Raw genomic sequence first — 16910 nt, forward strand, 5'->3', positions numbered from 1 at the left:
GCTGAGAGTGCAGTCCACGCCATCTTCCAGATCATTAGTGAAGATGTTGAACAAAACCGGCCCCAGGACCAACCCCTGGGGCACTCCGCTTGATACCAGCTGCCAACTAGACATCAAGCCGTTGATCACTACCCATTGAGTCTGACAATCTAGCCAGCTTTCTATCCACCTAATAGTCCATTCATCCAATGCATACTTCGTTAACTTGCCGGCAAGAATGCTGTGGGAGACCATATCAAAAGCTTTGATAAAGTCAAGCTATATCACATCCACCGCTTCTCCCATGTCCACAAAGCCAGTTATCTCATCATAGAAGGCAATCAGGTTGGTCAGGAATGACTTGCCCTTGGTGACTCCATGTTGACTATTCCTGATCAACTTCCTGTCCTCCAAGTGATCCAAAATGGATTCCTTGAGGACCTGCTCCATGATTTTTCCAGGGACTGAAGTGTGGCTGACTAGTCTATAGTTCCCTGGGTTTTCCGGTTTCCCTTTTTTAAAGATGGATACCATCTTTGCCTTTTTCCAATCATCCAGGACCTCCCTTGATTTCCACGTTTTCAAAGATAATGGCCAGTGGCTCTGCAATCACACCAGCCAACTCCTTCAGTGCTCTTGGATGCATTAAATCAAGTCCCATGGAATTGTGCATGTCCAGCTTTTCTAAATAGTTCTTAACCTATTATTTCATCATTGAGGGCTGCTCACCTTGTCCCCATACTGTGCTGCCCAGTGCAGCAGTCTGGGAACTGACCTTGTCTGTGAAGACGGAGGCAAAAAAAGCATTGAGTACTTCAGCTTTTTCCTCATCATCTGTCACTAGGTCACCTCCCACACTTTCCCTGACCTTCATGTTGCTAACATACCTGTATAAACCCTCCTTGTTACCCTTCACATCCCTTGCAAGCTGCAACTCCAGTTGTGCCTTGGCCTTCCTGATTACACCCCTGCATGCTAGAGCAATATCTTTATACTCCTCCCTAGTCATCTATCCAAGTTTCCTCTTCTTGTAAGCTTCCTTTTTGTGTTTAAGCTCATTGAATATTCTCTGTTAAGTCAAGCTAGTCACCTGCCATATTTGCTATTCTTTCTGCACATTGGGATGGTTTGTTTCTGTGCTCTCAATAAGGCTTCTTTAAAATACAGCCAGCTCTCCTGGACTTCTTTCCCCCTCTTATTAGCCTCCCAGGGGATCCTGCCCATCAGTTCCCTAAGGGAGTCAAAGTCTGCTTTGCTGAAGTCCAGGGTCTGTATTCAGCTGCTCTCCTTTCTTCCTTTGTCAGGATCCTGAACTCAACCATCTCATGGTCACTGCTGCTCAGGTTTTCACCCACTCCTATTTCCCCTACCAATTCTTCCCTGTTTGTGAGCAGCGGGTTAAGAGAAGCATGGCCCCTTGTTGGTTCCTCCAGCATTTGTACCAGGAAGTTTTTAGCCACTTGGATACTAAAATTATTTCTAAGCTTAGGGTAAAACTTGTTAATAAAAATTATGCTTTTCAGTCATTTACAGGCTTCTTATCTCAAATATTTGCTTTCTGAGAATGTCATGTAGAATTACAAAATGGTCACTTGGATAAATGGAAATAAAAGTACAAAACAGTCCTGTGCTCTTTGACCAGAAAAGCAGTTTACAGATGAATATTTCCAGCTAAGCTTTAAAGCCATTACTTCACTACACAGCACATATAGTGAGACAAGTTTTCAGAACATCATGGAGGAATCTTGCAGGCTACTGAGAATGGGAAAGGGATGACATTTTATGGGAACAAATTAAAACCCTTAACCATCAAGGATTTTGTCACAGAGGTCATGGCCATGACAAAATATAAACCTAACCCCCCTCAAATTTGACTGAGGAATAGGTCCTGTGGGGTCTGAGAATTACAGAGTGTATAGCAGATGAGAAACCGTCTGGCAACCTGCAACATCTTCACATCTGAAATAGCACAGTTAGAAAGATGTCTATCATTTGCTCAGATGTTTTATTTCTAAATTCTTACAAAAACTTTCTTGTAGGATAAGAAAATGACACATTAACAAATGTGATTTATACCTACAGAAAACAAACAGATTAGACTGGTGAATGGAACAGATCACTGCTCTGGGAGAGTGGAGATTTATTACAATGGCACCTGGGGAACAGTCTGTGATAATTCCTGGGATCTATCAGATGCCAACGTTGCTTGCAAACAACTGAGATGTGGACACGCCATCAATGCATCTGTCTCTGCTCGATACGGGCTAGGATCTGGGAAGATCTGGCTGAATGATGTGAATTGCTCTGGGAATGAATCCAGTCTCTGGGTGTGTCCTTTCAGGGAATGGGGTCATCACAACTGTGGAGATCATGAAGATGCTGGAGTTATCTGCTCAGGTCAGTTTTATGAATGTTCTCTTCAACTTGATTAATTAAATTTAAAGCAATAAAATAAGAAGTCAGCAGATAAAGATACAGGAGCACCTCCTTGCTGGTCACACAGTGTTTGGTATTTGTTGCCTTTCAGATCCTGAGAGCTGAGTTCAGAGCCATATATGAGTCAGAAGTGAGAAAGATTCTAGTGTGTCTCTTTTCTTACTCACTTGCTCATATATTTCATCCCCTAACATTAAAAAAGGCAAAACACCGATCAAGAGAGGCAAAAGGCTTGAGCAGTTGATGGAATGATTGCTGCAGGTTAGAAATGCTGTGCACTGGCAGAGCTGCCTCGGGGCCCAGAACAGAAATAGCATGTGATTCTCAGTGTCTTCATTAATGTGAACTGTCAGCTCTGAAATGATTGAGGTACAAAGGTTAACCAGTATCTCGCCACATTTGTACTTGTGCTGCCTGTTCGTTGCACAGAGCTAGAGTTAATCAAACTAATACAGTGGGTGTCCCTACTTCCTCCTATTCCCCAGGAAGACCATGATCCATTCTGAAATTCATATACATTGCCAGTATTAGATTGGGAATTGTAGAGGGAGAGCTGTGTCGCTGGAGTTCACAGCTGCAAAATGTAGCATCTACAGTATATAATATAAGGACATAAGATGGTTACGTGAGTTTAATTAATCCATTACCTTCACTTTGTGCACTAGACTGTATGGAAATTAAGATTGCTTTGCTATAATATGTAGTCAACAAATTACAGACAGAAAAATAAAGATGGACATATAAGAGTTGACACAGAATATTGAATGTAACACTGGGTGATGAAATTATCAAGAAATAATAATTCAAAATATTATATCAAATCAGTCTTATTATAAAGAGGTTCTCACTTTAATTCTATAATATTCTGGGTAGGCAGTTTTGGTATCACTACTGAGCTATATATCCCCAGTTCAGAAGCTTCCCTATTTGCCAGTTAGACTTCTAGGTCAGTTTCACTTACACGACTTATTTATTTCTTCAAATGGTTAGAGTATAATTATAGGCCCTCTGTCTATGGATGTCAATTAAGCTTTATGGAACTGTTCAACCAAAAGTACGTTCAAATCTGGAAATTTAAGATTTTAAGTTAATCATTAGAGCTGTCAATTAATCGCCGTTAACTCATGCGATTAACTCAAAAAAATTAATCGCAATTAATCACAGGTTTAATAGCACTGTTAAATAATAGAATACCAGTTGAAATGTATGAAATATTTTGGACGGTTTTCTCCATTTTCATACATATTGCATTCTGTATTGTAAATGAAATCAGCGTATATTATTTTTATTACAAATATTTGCACTGTAAAAATGATAAACAAAATAAATAGTATTTTTCAATTCATCCCATACAAGTACTGTAGTGCAATTTTTTTATCATGAAAGAGCAGAGTACAAATGTAGATATTTTTTTTGATAATGTAAACTCAATGTAATGTAAACTCAAAAACAAAACGATATCAAACTTTAAAGCCTACAAGGACAGTCAGTTCTACTTCTTGTTCAGTCAATCATTAAGACAAACAAATTTGTTTATATTTACAGGAGATAATGCTGCCCTCTTCTTATTGACATTGTCACCAGAAAGTGAGAATGTGGCACTGTTGCAGCTGCATTGCAAGATATTTACATGCCAGATATGCTAAACATTCGTATACCTCTTCATGCTTCAGCCACCATTCCAGAGGACATGCTTCCATGCTGATCACGCTCGTTAAAAACAATGTGTTAATTAAATTTATGCCTGAACTCCTTGGGGGAGAATTGTATGTCTTCTGCTCTGTTTTACCTGCATTCTGCCATATATTTCATGTTATAGCAGTCTTGAATGATGACCCAGCACATGTTGTTCATTTTAAGAACACTTTCACTGCAGATTTGACAAAAAACAAAGAAGGTACCAGTGTGAGATTTCTAAAGATAACTTCAGCACTTGACCCAAGGTTTAAGAATCTGACATGCCTTCCAAAATCTGAGAGGGACAGGGTGTGGAGCATGCTTTCAGAAGTCTTAAAAGAGCAATGCTCCGATGCAGAAACTACAGACCCTGAACCAGTAAAAAGAAAATCAACCTTCTGCTGGTGGCATTTGACTCAGATCATGAAAATGAACATTCATCAGTCTGTACTGCTTTGGATTGTTATCGAGCAGAACCCATCATCATCATGGACACATGTCCCCTGGAACAGTGGTTGAAGCATGAAGAAACATATGAATCTTTAGTTCACTGGCTACCACAATGCCATGAGAACACCTGTTGTCATTTTCAGGTGACATTGTAAACAAGAAGTGGGCAGCATTATCTCCTGCAAATGTAAACAAACTTGTTTGTCTGAGCGAGTGGCTGAACAAGAAGTAGGACTGAGTGGACTTGCAGGTTCTAAAATTTTACATTTGTTTTATTTTTGAGTGCAGGTTTTTTTGTATATAATTCTACATTTGTAAATTCAACCTTCATGATACAAGTGCTGTGGTGCAATTTCTCTATTAGGTGCATTGAAAAATATTATTTCTTTTGTTTTTTTTTTACAGTGAAAATACTTGAAATAAAAAATAAATATAAATTGAGCACTGTGCAGTTAGTGTTCTGTGTTGTAACTGAAATCAGTATATTTGAAAATGTAGAAGACATCCAAAAATATTTAAGTAAATGGTATTCTATTATTAACGATTAATTATGATTAATTTTTAATCACTTGACAGCCCTATAAATAATAAAATACCACTTCAGTTGAAGAGTATAATTCATTTTCCCCACTACCATCCCAACAAGGAACCATCCCAACAAGGACTGCTCTTGGGGTTTTTTGGTTTTCTTTGTCTGTTTCTTTTGTGAAAATAGACTTCATAATAGTGAATTTCCAGTAGAGCTGTCCAGAAAATGGAATTTCCCTTGCAAAATTCATATATTTCTATACTTCTTTTCATTCAGAAACAGGACAAAAAGATTAAATATCAATAATTTTCATGTAAGCAAATGTTCCAAAAAGTTCTATTCAGAAATATTGGCATGATTTTTTTTGACATTTTTGATTGAAATTAAGCATTTTGTTTGAATGTGTTAAAATTTTTGACATTTTAGAATGATGATTTGAAGCTAAATATTTCATGTCTAACTTTCCCATTGAAAAATTTGGAACTTTCATTGAAATTGACATTTTCCTGGGGGAGGAGGGGAAGGAGGAATCAACGCTGACAAAATCACATGTTTTATTGGGGAAATTTTTCTGTTAAAAAATTTCAGCCAGCTTTAGGATTTTAATTAAGTAAATAATAAAATTAAACTTCAATTCAAGAGTATAATTTCCTGTCTCGGGCCTCGATTTGGCAAAGTAGGCACACATTTAATTGCTTTGCAGAATTAGGTCCTCACTTCATTAACTGGTGACCTGGTGACAGATGCTGCTTCTTTTATCACTGTAGCAAATTCACTACTGTAGACATTTGTTAAATAATTATAATTTCATACCTATAGAATGTATAATTTGTAGCGTACTGTAGTAAGTGCTACTCAACATATTCACATCACTCCAGAACTCAGGTCTGGTTTGCTCAGAGTGGTGAAACTTGGTTTATCTCCATGGTGTTCACTGCTATATCCTGGGTGATCTGTGGAACACTAATGATGCCAGGGTGGTGTGCAGGCAGCTACAATGAGGAGATTCAGAAACGCATACAACGAATCCTGCATGTTTGTCATAGCAAAAATCATCCTTTCAATATGTGAACATTAAGTCATGGCACAACCATTTTTTGAAGCTATGTTATAATTCTTATATACTAGATTAAAACAATGTATTGAACCTATTCTGCATGCACTGGACCTGTCAGTTTTGATTCAGAAGCCTTGCGAAGTAAATTGAAAGTGTCACACTGACCAGATATAGGCCCAACTGAAAATGGGTTTAGGGATAGCCAGGTTTCTAAATTCATAGAAGAGTCTAGCTCAGTAGCTGGCTGCCTGTTATAACACAGAGCTGCCATTTGAGCAGTGAAGCAACTTTAAATGTCTTGAATTTTGGCCAAGAGGTTATGGCCATTATCAACATCCTGCCTCACTTACAGTCCTCCGAAGGGTGAATGAGGAATGAGCTATGTGGGAGATGGGAATCAGTCTCTGTCACAGCACAGTAGGAAACTGCTGAGGATGTGGTATACTTTGCTCAGCTGTTTTACTTCTGAAATCTCATAATCATCAATTGGTTCCTATGACACATTAACAGCTGAGATTTAACCCTACAGGAAGTAAACAGATCAGACTGGTGAATGGGGCAGATCACTGTGCTGGCAGGGTGGAAATTTATTACCAAGACACCTGGGGGACAGTCTGTGATAATTCCTGGGACCTATCAGATGCCAACGTTGTTTGCAAAGAATTGGGATGTGGACGTGCCATCAACGCACCTGTTTCTGCTCATTATGGGCAAGGATCAGGGGAGATCTGGCTGGATAATGTGAACTGCTCTGGAACTGAAACCAACCTTTGGACATGTCCTTCCAGGGGATGGGGTCAGCACAGCTGCAGGCATCATGAAGATGCAGGAGTGCTCTGCTCAGGTTAGCTCTGTTTCTGCTCTATTTAACCGGGGTAACAGAGAATTATGAATGCACCAATCACAGTTTCATAGTAAAAGTTGAATTCTGTTTTGCACTTAAAGCAGGCATTCAACCTCTTTGTTATGTAGAAAACCTACATCGCACCCGCCCCAGAGTTACTGCATTTATTCTATGAGTACAGACTTAATTTTCTGAGAATTCACAAGTAAATGCAGTTTTTGAGTTAAAAGATCCATTTTGAGTTAAAGTACTCATTTTAAAAAAAATTGTCTGTCTTTCTTTTGTCCCAAATTATTTTAATAATGGAATAAAACAGATTCTTCAAACTCTCCATACTGTTAAAATATATTAAAATTTTGTTCATACGCTATATTTCAAGAAATTAGGTTATAATTAAGCTAAGTTATCAATGTTTCTTGTATCTAATTGTTATGAATATATATGCTACAGATAGGCTCAGATCAACAGTTCATGTAATTCTTTATTGGAATCATGGCAGCGTCAGTGGTGACTCAGTCAGTCACTGCTCTGCATATACATCTAAACTGCATGCACTAATTCTGCTGGTTGTAGATGAGTCATTGATATAAGGTAAAGTGGGCACATGTTTCTCAGAGGGACATTACTTTACTACAACTGCCACATGCTCTGATCTGTTGGTCTGTTCCCACCAACTTTCCCGAGACCAACGTGACAGCACTCCCCGAATCTATTAATGCTATGGTTTTTATACCATTCATTTTTACAGGTCTGGAATATCCATGTGAGGTCAATGTAACCCCTACCAGGCTGATTAGGCCACATTACTCCCCATAATTCCCCAGATTACACTGCATAGGTACCTCCTTGTTGGGACACTGGGCTGCTATATGCCCCAATTCCCCACATTCATAACACCGTCCCCTCATTCCGGTTATCACCCCCTGCCTGGGGCTAGTTGGCCGGCCCCCCACCACTCTTCCCAAACCCCCAGGTCCCTTTCTGGCCTCGAGCCATTCCTCACTGTCGTTCCTCCCGGTTATAGTTTTTCTAGAGTTCTCGACACAGTCCGGGCTTGGGTTTTTGGGGTTGTCTTCCTGGTTGCCCGTGTCTCTCCCGCTGGGAGTCTGGAACAGTTCGCGGGCTGCCAGTTGTCTTTCCACGAGGAGAGACCAACTCATGCATAGGTAGAGGGGTCATTCTGACCCACCCAGGAGTCCTGAGTCCTGGTGGTAAACCCCGCATATACCGGTCCAATATTAGTACCTCCATCATCTCCTCAGAGCTATGGGCCTCAGGGCGCAGCCATTTCCGTGTCAGGTGGATCAAGTCAACAATTGTGTTCGGGGTCTTGTCCTCCATTATATCGCCATTCATGGTACCTCTGGGCTCGCAGTGCCGTTGTTACTGCCGAACCTGCCAGGATCTCTGCCTTAGCTGGGATGGAAATTTGCTGCAGCTTCTGCAGCCATATCGTAATAAACCTTCTGGGCTTCCCCACACAGGAATGGGGCAAGGATACCAGACCATTGTTCTCTTAGGGCCCAGGCCTCCCGCAGGACTGCTTTTCAAAAGCCAGAGGTATGCTTCCACATCATCCTCCCGTGTCATTTTCTGTAAGCAATGGCTAGCCCATATGGTCCGGGTCCCTTCCAGTGGTGATTCTGCTCCATAAGGGTCTTCTTCTGGCTCACCAGGTCTCTCAGCAGGGCTCGGTCCTGAGCAGCCTGACTCAGCAACAGCTGATTGGTCTCTTGCTGCAATCTAGTCGCCTCCTGTTGGGCGGTTGCTTGGACCCTGGTAGCTCTCCTGCTGGGCCGCGGTGGCATGTATAAGGGCCTTGACCACATCGTCCATCTTAAGGGTGGGAGGGTTTTGTAAGTCACCTGCGACTAAGTCCCCCAGTGCAGCAAATCCCACCCCTGACACCACGTGGGCAAACTTGCCGGTACTGTTCTGCTGGGTCTCGTGCTTTCTCTTCTCTGGGGTAGGTTCAGGGCGCTATTGCTTGCCTCTGAACCGGTTCTTAATTACTCCACTAGTGTCCTTGGAGGAGGGGAGTGGAGAGGGAGGGACCTGGGCCCGCCCTCTACTCCAGGTCCCAACCCAGGGGCCTGAGGGTTGTGGTGAACCACTTGACTAGCGTTCCTTCCCCTGGGTTACTTCCCTCTCCTACCCTTCAGCTTGTGAAGGGCTTCTTGCCTCCCTTCTACACAAGCCTGGTGCCCCTTACCTAGGGTTTCTTCTGGACTTCACAATCCACGCGCAGCACTCCTCCAAACTTTCTATTTATTTCTCTCTCTTATCTCAAACTCTTCTCTCTCTCTCAAACTTCTGCAGCCTGCACTCTGCTCCAATCAAACCTTCCTCCTTCAACTCCCACACTGTCTGACTGAAGCAGGGGTTTTTATCACATGACTGAAGTCAGGTGCTCTAATTGGAGTCAGGTGCTCCAACTTGGAGTCAGGTGCTCTAAATGGCTACAGGTGTTCTAGTTAATCTAAAGCAAACCTTCCTCCCTTGGCAGGGAATAAGGCCCCCTGCTAACACTCTCATGCTGCCCTCTGGCCATGCTGTATCACAGCCGTCATTTCCCATCCTGTATGTGTGCAACTGATTGTTCCGTTTAAGTGGAGTACTTTGCATTTGTCCTTATTGAATTTCATCCTATTTACTTCAGACCATTTCTCCAGATTGTCCAGATAGTTTTTAATTTTCATCCTATCCTCCAAAGCACTTGCAATCTCTGCCAGCTTGGTTTCATCTGCAAACTTTACAAAGGTACTTTCTATGCCATGGTCTAAATAGTTGATGAAGACATTGAAAAGAACCAGACCCAGAACTGGTCCCTGCGGAACCCAACTCGTTATGCCCTTCCAGCATGACTGTGAATCACTGGTAACTACTCTCTGGGAACGGTTTTCCAACCAGTTATGCACCCACCTTGTAGTAGCTTCATCTCACTTATATTTCCCTACTTTATTAATGAGAAGGTCATGCAAAAGCCTTATTAAAATCTATTTTAGCTTCTGAACCTGCCCCATTTTCACTGTTTAAGCAGAGTTCAGGTTGAGAGTACATATCAGTAAATTAAATGTAAAAATCTATAATTATCACAAACTTAAGCATTTCATACCCAAGAAATTCAGAATTAAAGTTACATGAAGAATCTAAATTTGATAATTTGATGCAGTAATGCAGAGTTAAGACACCCACCCAACCATTATTTCTGTATACCATTAGCTGCATGGGTTTCTAAACAAAAGTGCATTCTTAGAATTCTCATTTTTATGTTTCTGTCTCTATTATAAAAGTATTAAAAAGATGATACAAATGGAGAATGTATCTGCTTACACATGTCCAAAACATTGTAAATACATACTCAAAAATTTAATATAAACTCCAAGATAGGCTGTTGGTTGCAAATTTTTCAAAAAATAAGAAAAAGTTCTCTCCAGAAAATACCAATTTGTTGAAACTGAAACTGGTTGTGGGAAAATAGCAGTTTCAGCTAAATGATTTCACCCCAGAATTTCCAATAGCCTGATTCAGACAAAGGACTTGGACCACGGTCACTCACGTCCCAGGTACATGCCCTAATCACCTTGTTACTGGCTTTCTTCATCTCTCCTATTGGAGCTTTCCCCACTTTCTGTTAAATAATGAAATATTTATTGGACAAGGGACTTGAACCTGGACCATCAACATGCCTAGTGGGCACCCAAACCATTAGGCTATTGGCTGTTCTGAAGCTATTTTCTTTATCTCACTTGCTCTCGCTCTGATTTTTCGTGAAAAACTTCAAAAGGTTTCTGTTTCATCCCAACACAGAATAGGAAGAATTTCAAAATCTTGAAATATTTTGTGGAAAATGATTTCCTGCCCATACTTATTACTGAGCCAACAGAATGCAAATAATAATAAAAGAGTAGTTCTAGATTTAAAAACACGAAACGGCATGCACCCTCCCAAGAATAACTGTGCGTACACTGGGACACGGATCTTAAACCACCCGTTAAATCTAAACTCCTCTTAAGCAAGACCAAAAATAGCACATAACAAAACATGTAAGATTAGGTCTACTCCCTGCCAATACAGAGACAAAGCTATGTCAGTCTGCATGTTCTATAGCAACAAAAAATATATCACAGCTGCAGAATGCCTGGGGGGAAACTGAAAGCTTAAGTTCCCCTATTAACTTCCCCACCAAGAGTGTCTCCATTTTGTTCTTATTTTTTTAAACAGGCACCATGATAGTAATGTTCTAGTAACAGTTGTTTAAGAATAGTGCATAAATTTGTTAGTAATTCCACTATTTCATTCTCTATTTCCTTTGGAATCCTTGGATAACAGTCATCTAGCCCATGGAATGTACTGTACTTGAATCCCTCAACACTCCATTCAAAAGACAAATGTATACCTTGAACACAGGCCGTTCCTTTCAGTAATGCAGTGCATAGAGTACTGCAAGCTCTTGTTTAACCAGTTATAATTTCACACTTATGTGTAGATCTCCTAATTTCTAAAATATCGTAGTGGGTTTTATTCAGTGGATAACATCATTCCAGAGCATAAGTGATTCTGAACTGCGGAGAGAGTTTAACTGGCATAATCCATGTGATGAGAGAGTCAAGATTTCCACACATGAAATGTAGGCAATGTCCCAGATAATTGGTGGGATACCAATAATAACAATTTGGTATGCCAGCAGCTGCAGTGTGGAGATGTGGAAAAAACTTGTAACTAAGGCTAAAAGTTTGGAACCAGAAATACACAAAAGTAACAATTTTTGTCAAAAAAAACAAAGGAAAAGGAAAAGTCATGGCACATAATATTGTATTAAATTGTTTTGGTAAATTATGAGATGGTAACTTTTTTATTTGACTGGAAAAATGGTTTAAAAGTTTTAAAAATCACTTACCACACTGCACTGAACAGGTAGAGAGCCAAAATTCAAAAATTCATGACTAATGACAGAGCATTATTTATGGGGGAAAATATCATGGATTTTGTCACAGAAGTCATGGCCACAACAAACACATAGCATCACTTTTAACCCCGGTCAAAGTCTGAAAGATGAACAGGCCCAAAAAGGGTAAAGAAATGCGACTTCTGATGGAGAAGCGTCCCTGAATAACAATCTCCACATCTGAGATAGCACAGTAAGGAATTGCTGACAATGTCAGCGTCTCTTACTCTGGCATTTTATTTTTGAAATCTTACAGACATCCTCCAGTTCTATAAAGATGACACATTAATAGCTGGCATTTATCTTCACAGAACACAAGCAGATCAGACTGGTAAATGGTGCAGATCATTGTTCTGGGAGAGTGGAAATTTATTACAATGGCATCTGGGGAACAGTCTGTGATGATTCCTGGGATCTGTTGGACTCCAATGTCATTTGCAAACAACTGGGATGTGGACACGCCATCAATGCAACTGTCTCTGCTCATTATGGGGAAGGAGTTGGGCAGATCTGGCTGGACAATGTGAACTGCTCTGGAACGGAATCCAGTCTGTGGACCTGTCCTTCCAGGGGATGGGGTCAGCATAACTGTGGACACACCAACGATGCAGGAGTTATCTGCTCAGGTAGGTTGTGCAAGTGCTCTATTGTAACCCAAACAAAAGAATATTGATAGAGGTGAATTTAACTAACAGAATTTTATTTAAATAAATAAAATATAAAGCATAACATCAGATTAAAACATATAAATTATATTATAAATATCTAAATAAAATAAAATGCAGCAATAAAATGAAAGGGTAGCTGAGTATGATAAAGGATAATTCCCATGTGGGATTCGTGATTTTTTTGGGCATTCAATCCTGTGGAACGATAAGTAACCTTGCGACTCCTGTGGAAGGAGTTCAAATTGATATTTGGCTCAGAAGTGACTTTCTTTAATCCCCACTATTCATGCCAGGGATTTTACTACCAGTGGCAATTTCTGTGCAAGACAGACACTGGACTAAAGCATTATGATGGCTGAGAGGTTAAATAGCAGGAGTCCTGCCGGTCTAGACAGATGTGTTAGTAGAAGCAAGAACATAGAGAGCAAGAAGTTAATCAATACCTACACACATCCTAGCTGCACTATATTTATCCTTTGGACATGCTGAGCATTAGGCTAGCAACAATGACACAGTGCTTGACTATTTATGAGAGTCAAGGTGGGAATATAAAAGTCACAGGTTTTGTCAAGGAAACCATAGCCATGACAAATAAACACCCTCCAGAGTCTAAATAAAGAACAGGCCCTGAAAGGATTGAAAACTATGAAGTATATTGGAGGTGAGATCCTGTGTAACATTCTATGTTAATTCCAAGTCTGAGACAACACAGTCAAGAATTGCTAAGGATATCAGCATTATTTTCTTAGTGGTTGAATTTCTGGAACATCTTCATTTTTTCAACAATAATAGAATATATTAATAGCTGAAATTTATTTTTACAGAGAGCAAGCAAGTCAGACTCATAAATGGAGCGGACCATTGTGAAGGGAGAGTGGAGGTAAATTACAGAGGCACCTGGGGAACAATCTGTGATGATTCCTGGGATCTATCAGACTCCAGTGTCATTTGCAAACAACTGGGATGTGGACGTTCCATCAATGTAACTGCTGCTCATTATGGGGAAGGATCAGGGCAGATCTGGCTGGATGAATTGAACTGCTCTGGAAATGAATCCTATCTCTGGGCATGTCCTTCCAGAGGATGGGGCCAGCACAACTGTGGACACAAAGAAGATGCAGGAGTTGTCTGTTCAGGTCTGTTCTGCAAATGCTCTGTTTAACCTGATTAATAGAGAATTTATATACATTAATGTTAAAAAACCAAAAGGCAACAATATGAGAAGGCTGCTGGTAATGATAAAGGAGAATCTCCCTACTGGTCATAATTCTTGATAACTTGTCTTTCAGATCCTGTGAGTATTGTTCAAATCCAGGTTTGACTCAGAAATGAGGAGTCTAGTGACTCTTTCACCAGAATCCCCACTGATCAAAACCACAGATTTCACCACTTAATTCTGCACAACTGGCAGTTTCTGCCCAGGAGAGGCAAAGGGCTAGAAAAGCACTAGGAGCTATAGATCGGGACTGAAGTGCACTGATAGAAATGTGTGGAAACCTCGGACTGAAATAGCGTGGTGTGATCCAGCTTTGGAATGAGGAATGCTAGCAGACCTCGGGTATAGAGAGGAGAAACTAATTAGGGCCAGATTTCCAAAGGCATTTAGAAGCCTAAAGAGGGAGATAGACACCTAGAGATGCTTTTGAAAATCCCACTAGGCACCTGTCTGCATTTTAGGTGCCTACTTGCCTTCTTCAAGTCTGACCTTTGATGCTTTTGCATAGTTTTTTCCCCTGTTTTAATCCTCCATAGTATAGAGGTAGAATTTATCAGATTAATAAAATAAATGCCCCTAGTACTTCTACCTTGTGAAGATGGTGATCTATCTGAAAAAGCTGCATGTGCAACCAAAAATAGCTCTAGGAGTTGCAGAGGAGGTTAGAGTTAAATTTAATGTAATGGTCATATTCTTGAAACATACAAAGAGTCATGTGATTATTTGCATGTTTCAAGAATATGACCGTTACATTCAGCTTTGCAAACAGGCTGCTAACAGGGAGTTTTGCAAGGGAATTTGGAAGGGGAGTGGGCAGGGGCCAAGGACCTCTTGCTGTGGTTTTCATTTTAAAATCTATAAATTAAATGACAGTCAAAACTTCTTGCTTTAAACAACACCTTCATTAACTAGAAGACAATGCAGGCAGAAGCCCAGCAGCAGAGTGGGGGCTATCCAGTTTTTTCCGCTGAGTGCAGCCTGTATGATTACCTGCCCTTTGGGCGGGTGGTGTTTGTGTGCATTCAGTGCAAGGAGCTCTTGGCTCTCAGAGACTGCGTACGGGCTTTGGAGCCCAGGGTGACTGAACTGGAGGAGCTAAGGGAGGCTGAGAGGTATGTGGATGAGGCTTTCCGGGACACTGTAGAATTGTCCCACCTCCAGTCAGACAGCCCCTGCACTGTTGAGGAGGATGAAAGGCCTAGGGAAGCAGAGCAGTCAATGGGAGCAGAGGGTAACCTTCCCATAGTTGGGACCCTCTTTCCAGATGGTGCTGAGGTTGCCTCTCACACCGAGGTTACCTCTCTAGGGGAGGGAACTCCAGTTGCTAGGAAAAGGCATATGTTAGTAATGAGAGATTCGGTCATTAGAAACATAGATAGCTGGGTTTGTGATAACCAAGAGAACCGTATGGTGACTTGCCTGCCTGGTGCGAAGGTTGCGGATCTCTCGAGGCATCTAGACAGACTTATGTGTAGTGCTGGGGAGGAGCCAGTGGTCGTGGTACAGGTAGGTACCAATGACATAGGGAAGGGTGGGAGACATGTCCTGGAGGCCAAATTTAGGCTGCTAGGGAAGAGACTGAAACCCAGGACCTCTATGGTGGCATTCTCAGAAATGGTCCAAGTTCCACACACAGGGCCAGGTAGGCAGGCAGAGCTTCAGAGTTGCAATGCGTGGATGAGACAATGGTGTAGAGAGGAGGCGGTTACGTTCATTAGAAACTGGGGAAACTTTTGGGGTAGGGGGAGCCTATACAGGAGAGATGGGCTCCACCTAAACCAAAGTGGAACCAGACTGCTGGCACTAAACATTGAAAAGGTTGTAGAGCAGTTTTTAAACTAGGAGATGGGGGAAAGCGACTGCTGCAGAGGAGCATGTGGACCGGACAGAGTCTTCTCTTAAAGGACAGTTTGTTGATAGAGATTCTCTAGGTTATAGTCAGGAGCAGAGGATGGAAGAGGATAATGTAAGGGCCAGATCAGATGATAAACAGTCACATAAAAAGAATCTGACACATCAGAAAAGAGCAGACAATTAAAGAGTGACAAGTTTTTAAAGTGCTTGTACACAAATGCTAGAAGTCTAAATAATAAGCTGGGTGAACTAGAGTGCCTCGTGATAAAGGAGGATATTGATATAATAGGTGTCACAGAAAACTGGTGGACTGAGGACAATCAATGGGACACAATCATTCCGGGGTATAAAATATATCGGAAGGATAGAGCAGGTCGTGCAGGGGGGGGAGTGGCACTATACGTGAAAGAAAATGTAGAATCAAATGAAGTAAAAATCTTAAGTGAATCCACATGTTCCAAAGAATCTCTGTGAATAGAAATTTCATGCTCTAATAAGAATATAACATTAGGGATCTTTTATTGACCACCTGACCAGGACAGTGATAGTGATGATGAAATGCTAAGGGAAATTAGGAAGGCCATCAAAATTAAGAACCCAATAATAGTGGGGGATTTCAGTTATCCCCATATTGACTGGGAACATGTCACCTCAGGACAAAATGCAGAGACAAAATTTCTTGATACTTTAAATGACTGTTTCATGGAGCAGCTGGTACAGGAACCCACAAGGGGAGAGGCAACTCTAGATTTAATCCTGAGTGGCGCGCAGGAGCTGGTCCAAGAGGTAACTATAACAGGACCACTTGGAAATAGTGGCTATAATATAATAACATTTAACATCCCTGTGGTGGGAAGAACATCTCAACAGCCCAGCACTGTGGCATTTAATTTCAAAAGGGGGAACTATGCAAAAATGAGGGGTGTCAAAGTTAGACTCCGGACTCACAGTTTGTCAGACCACTTGTTTTATTAGCACAGCGCTCTGCTAATACACCCAGATAATGTGAGCACCGTGCAAGACACAAACTATCTTATTTATACAGATAAAAGGGCGAGCACTTAACAAGATAACAAAGGAAGCAGAATCTGGGCTAGACATGCATATCTTATTTCCTTACTAACTATTACCGATCTTCTGTTAATGTTTCGCCATTAGCACCCTTGTTTATGCCTAATGTTTCTTTTCCTGGCACCTGTATTTCAACATTTCTTATTTCTGCTTAAAGGTACATACAACATTTCTTTAATCC

General features: G+C 41.0%; 1 protein-coding gene across 2 annotated transcripts in view; it reads left to right on the forward strand.

The window, feature by feature from the left end:
- LOC116825214 (scavenger receptor cysteine-rich domain-containing protein DMBT1-like) overlaps positions 1–16910 on the forward strand; it is an 84959-nt gene that overhangs the window by 30670 nt on the left and 37379 nt on the right. For both annotated transcript variants that reach the window (XM_075066005.1, XM_032781002.2), the window contains exons 8-11: positions 2062–2376; positions 6658–6972; positions 12232–12546; positions 13413–13724. In XM_075066005.1, the coding sequence (XP_074922106.1) occupies positions 2062–2376; positions 6658–6972; positions 12232–12546; positions 13413–13724 (1257 nt within the window). The remainder of the gene's footprint in view (positions 1–2061; positions 2377–6657; positions 6973–12231; positions 12547–13412; positions 13725–16910) is intronic.

The sequence above is a fragment of the Chelonoidis abingdonii genome, chromosome 5, assembly GCF_003597395.2.
Source record: "Chelonoidis abingdonii isolate Lonesome George chromosome 5, CheloAbing_2.0, whole genome shotgun sequence".
Lineage (NCBI taxonomy): Eukaryota > Metazoa > Chordata > Testudines > Testudinidae > Chelonoidis > Chelonoidis abingdonii.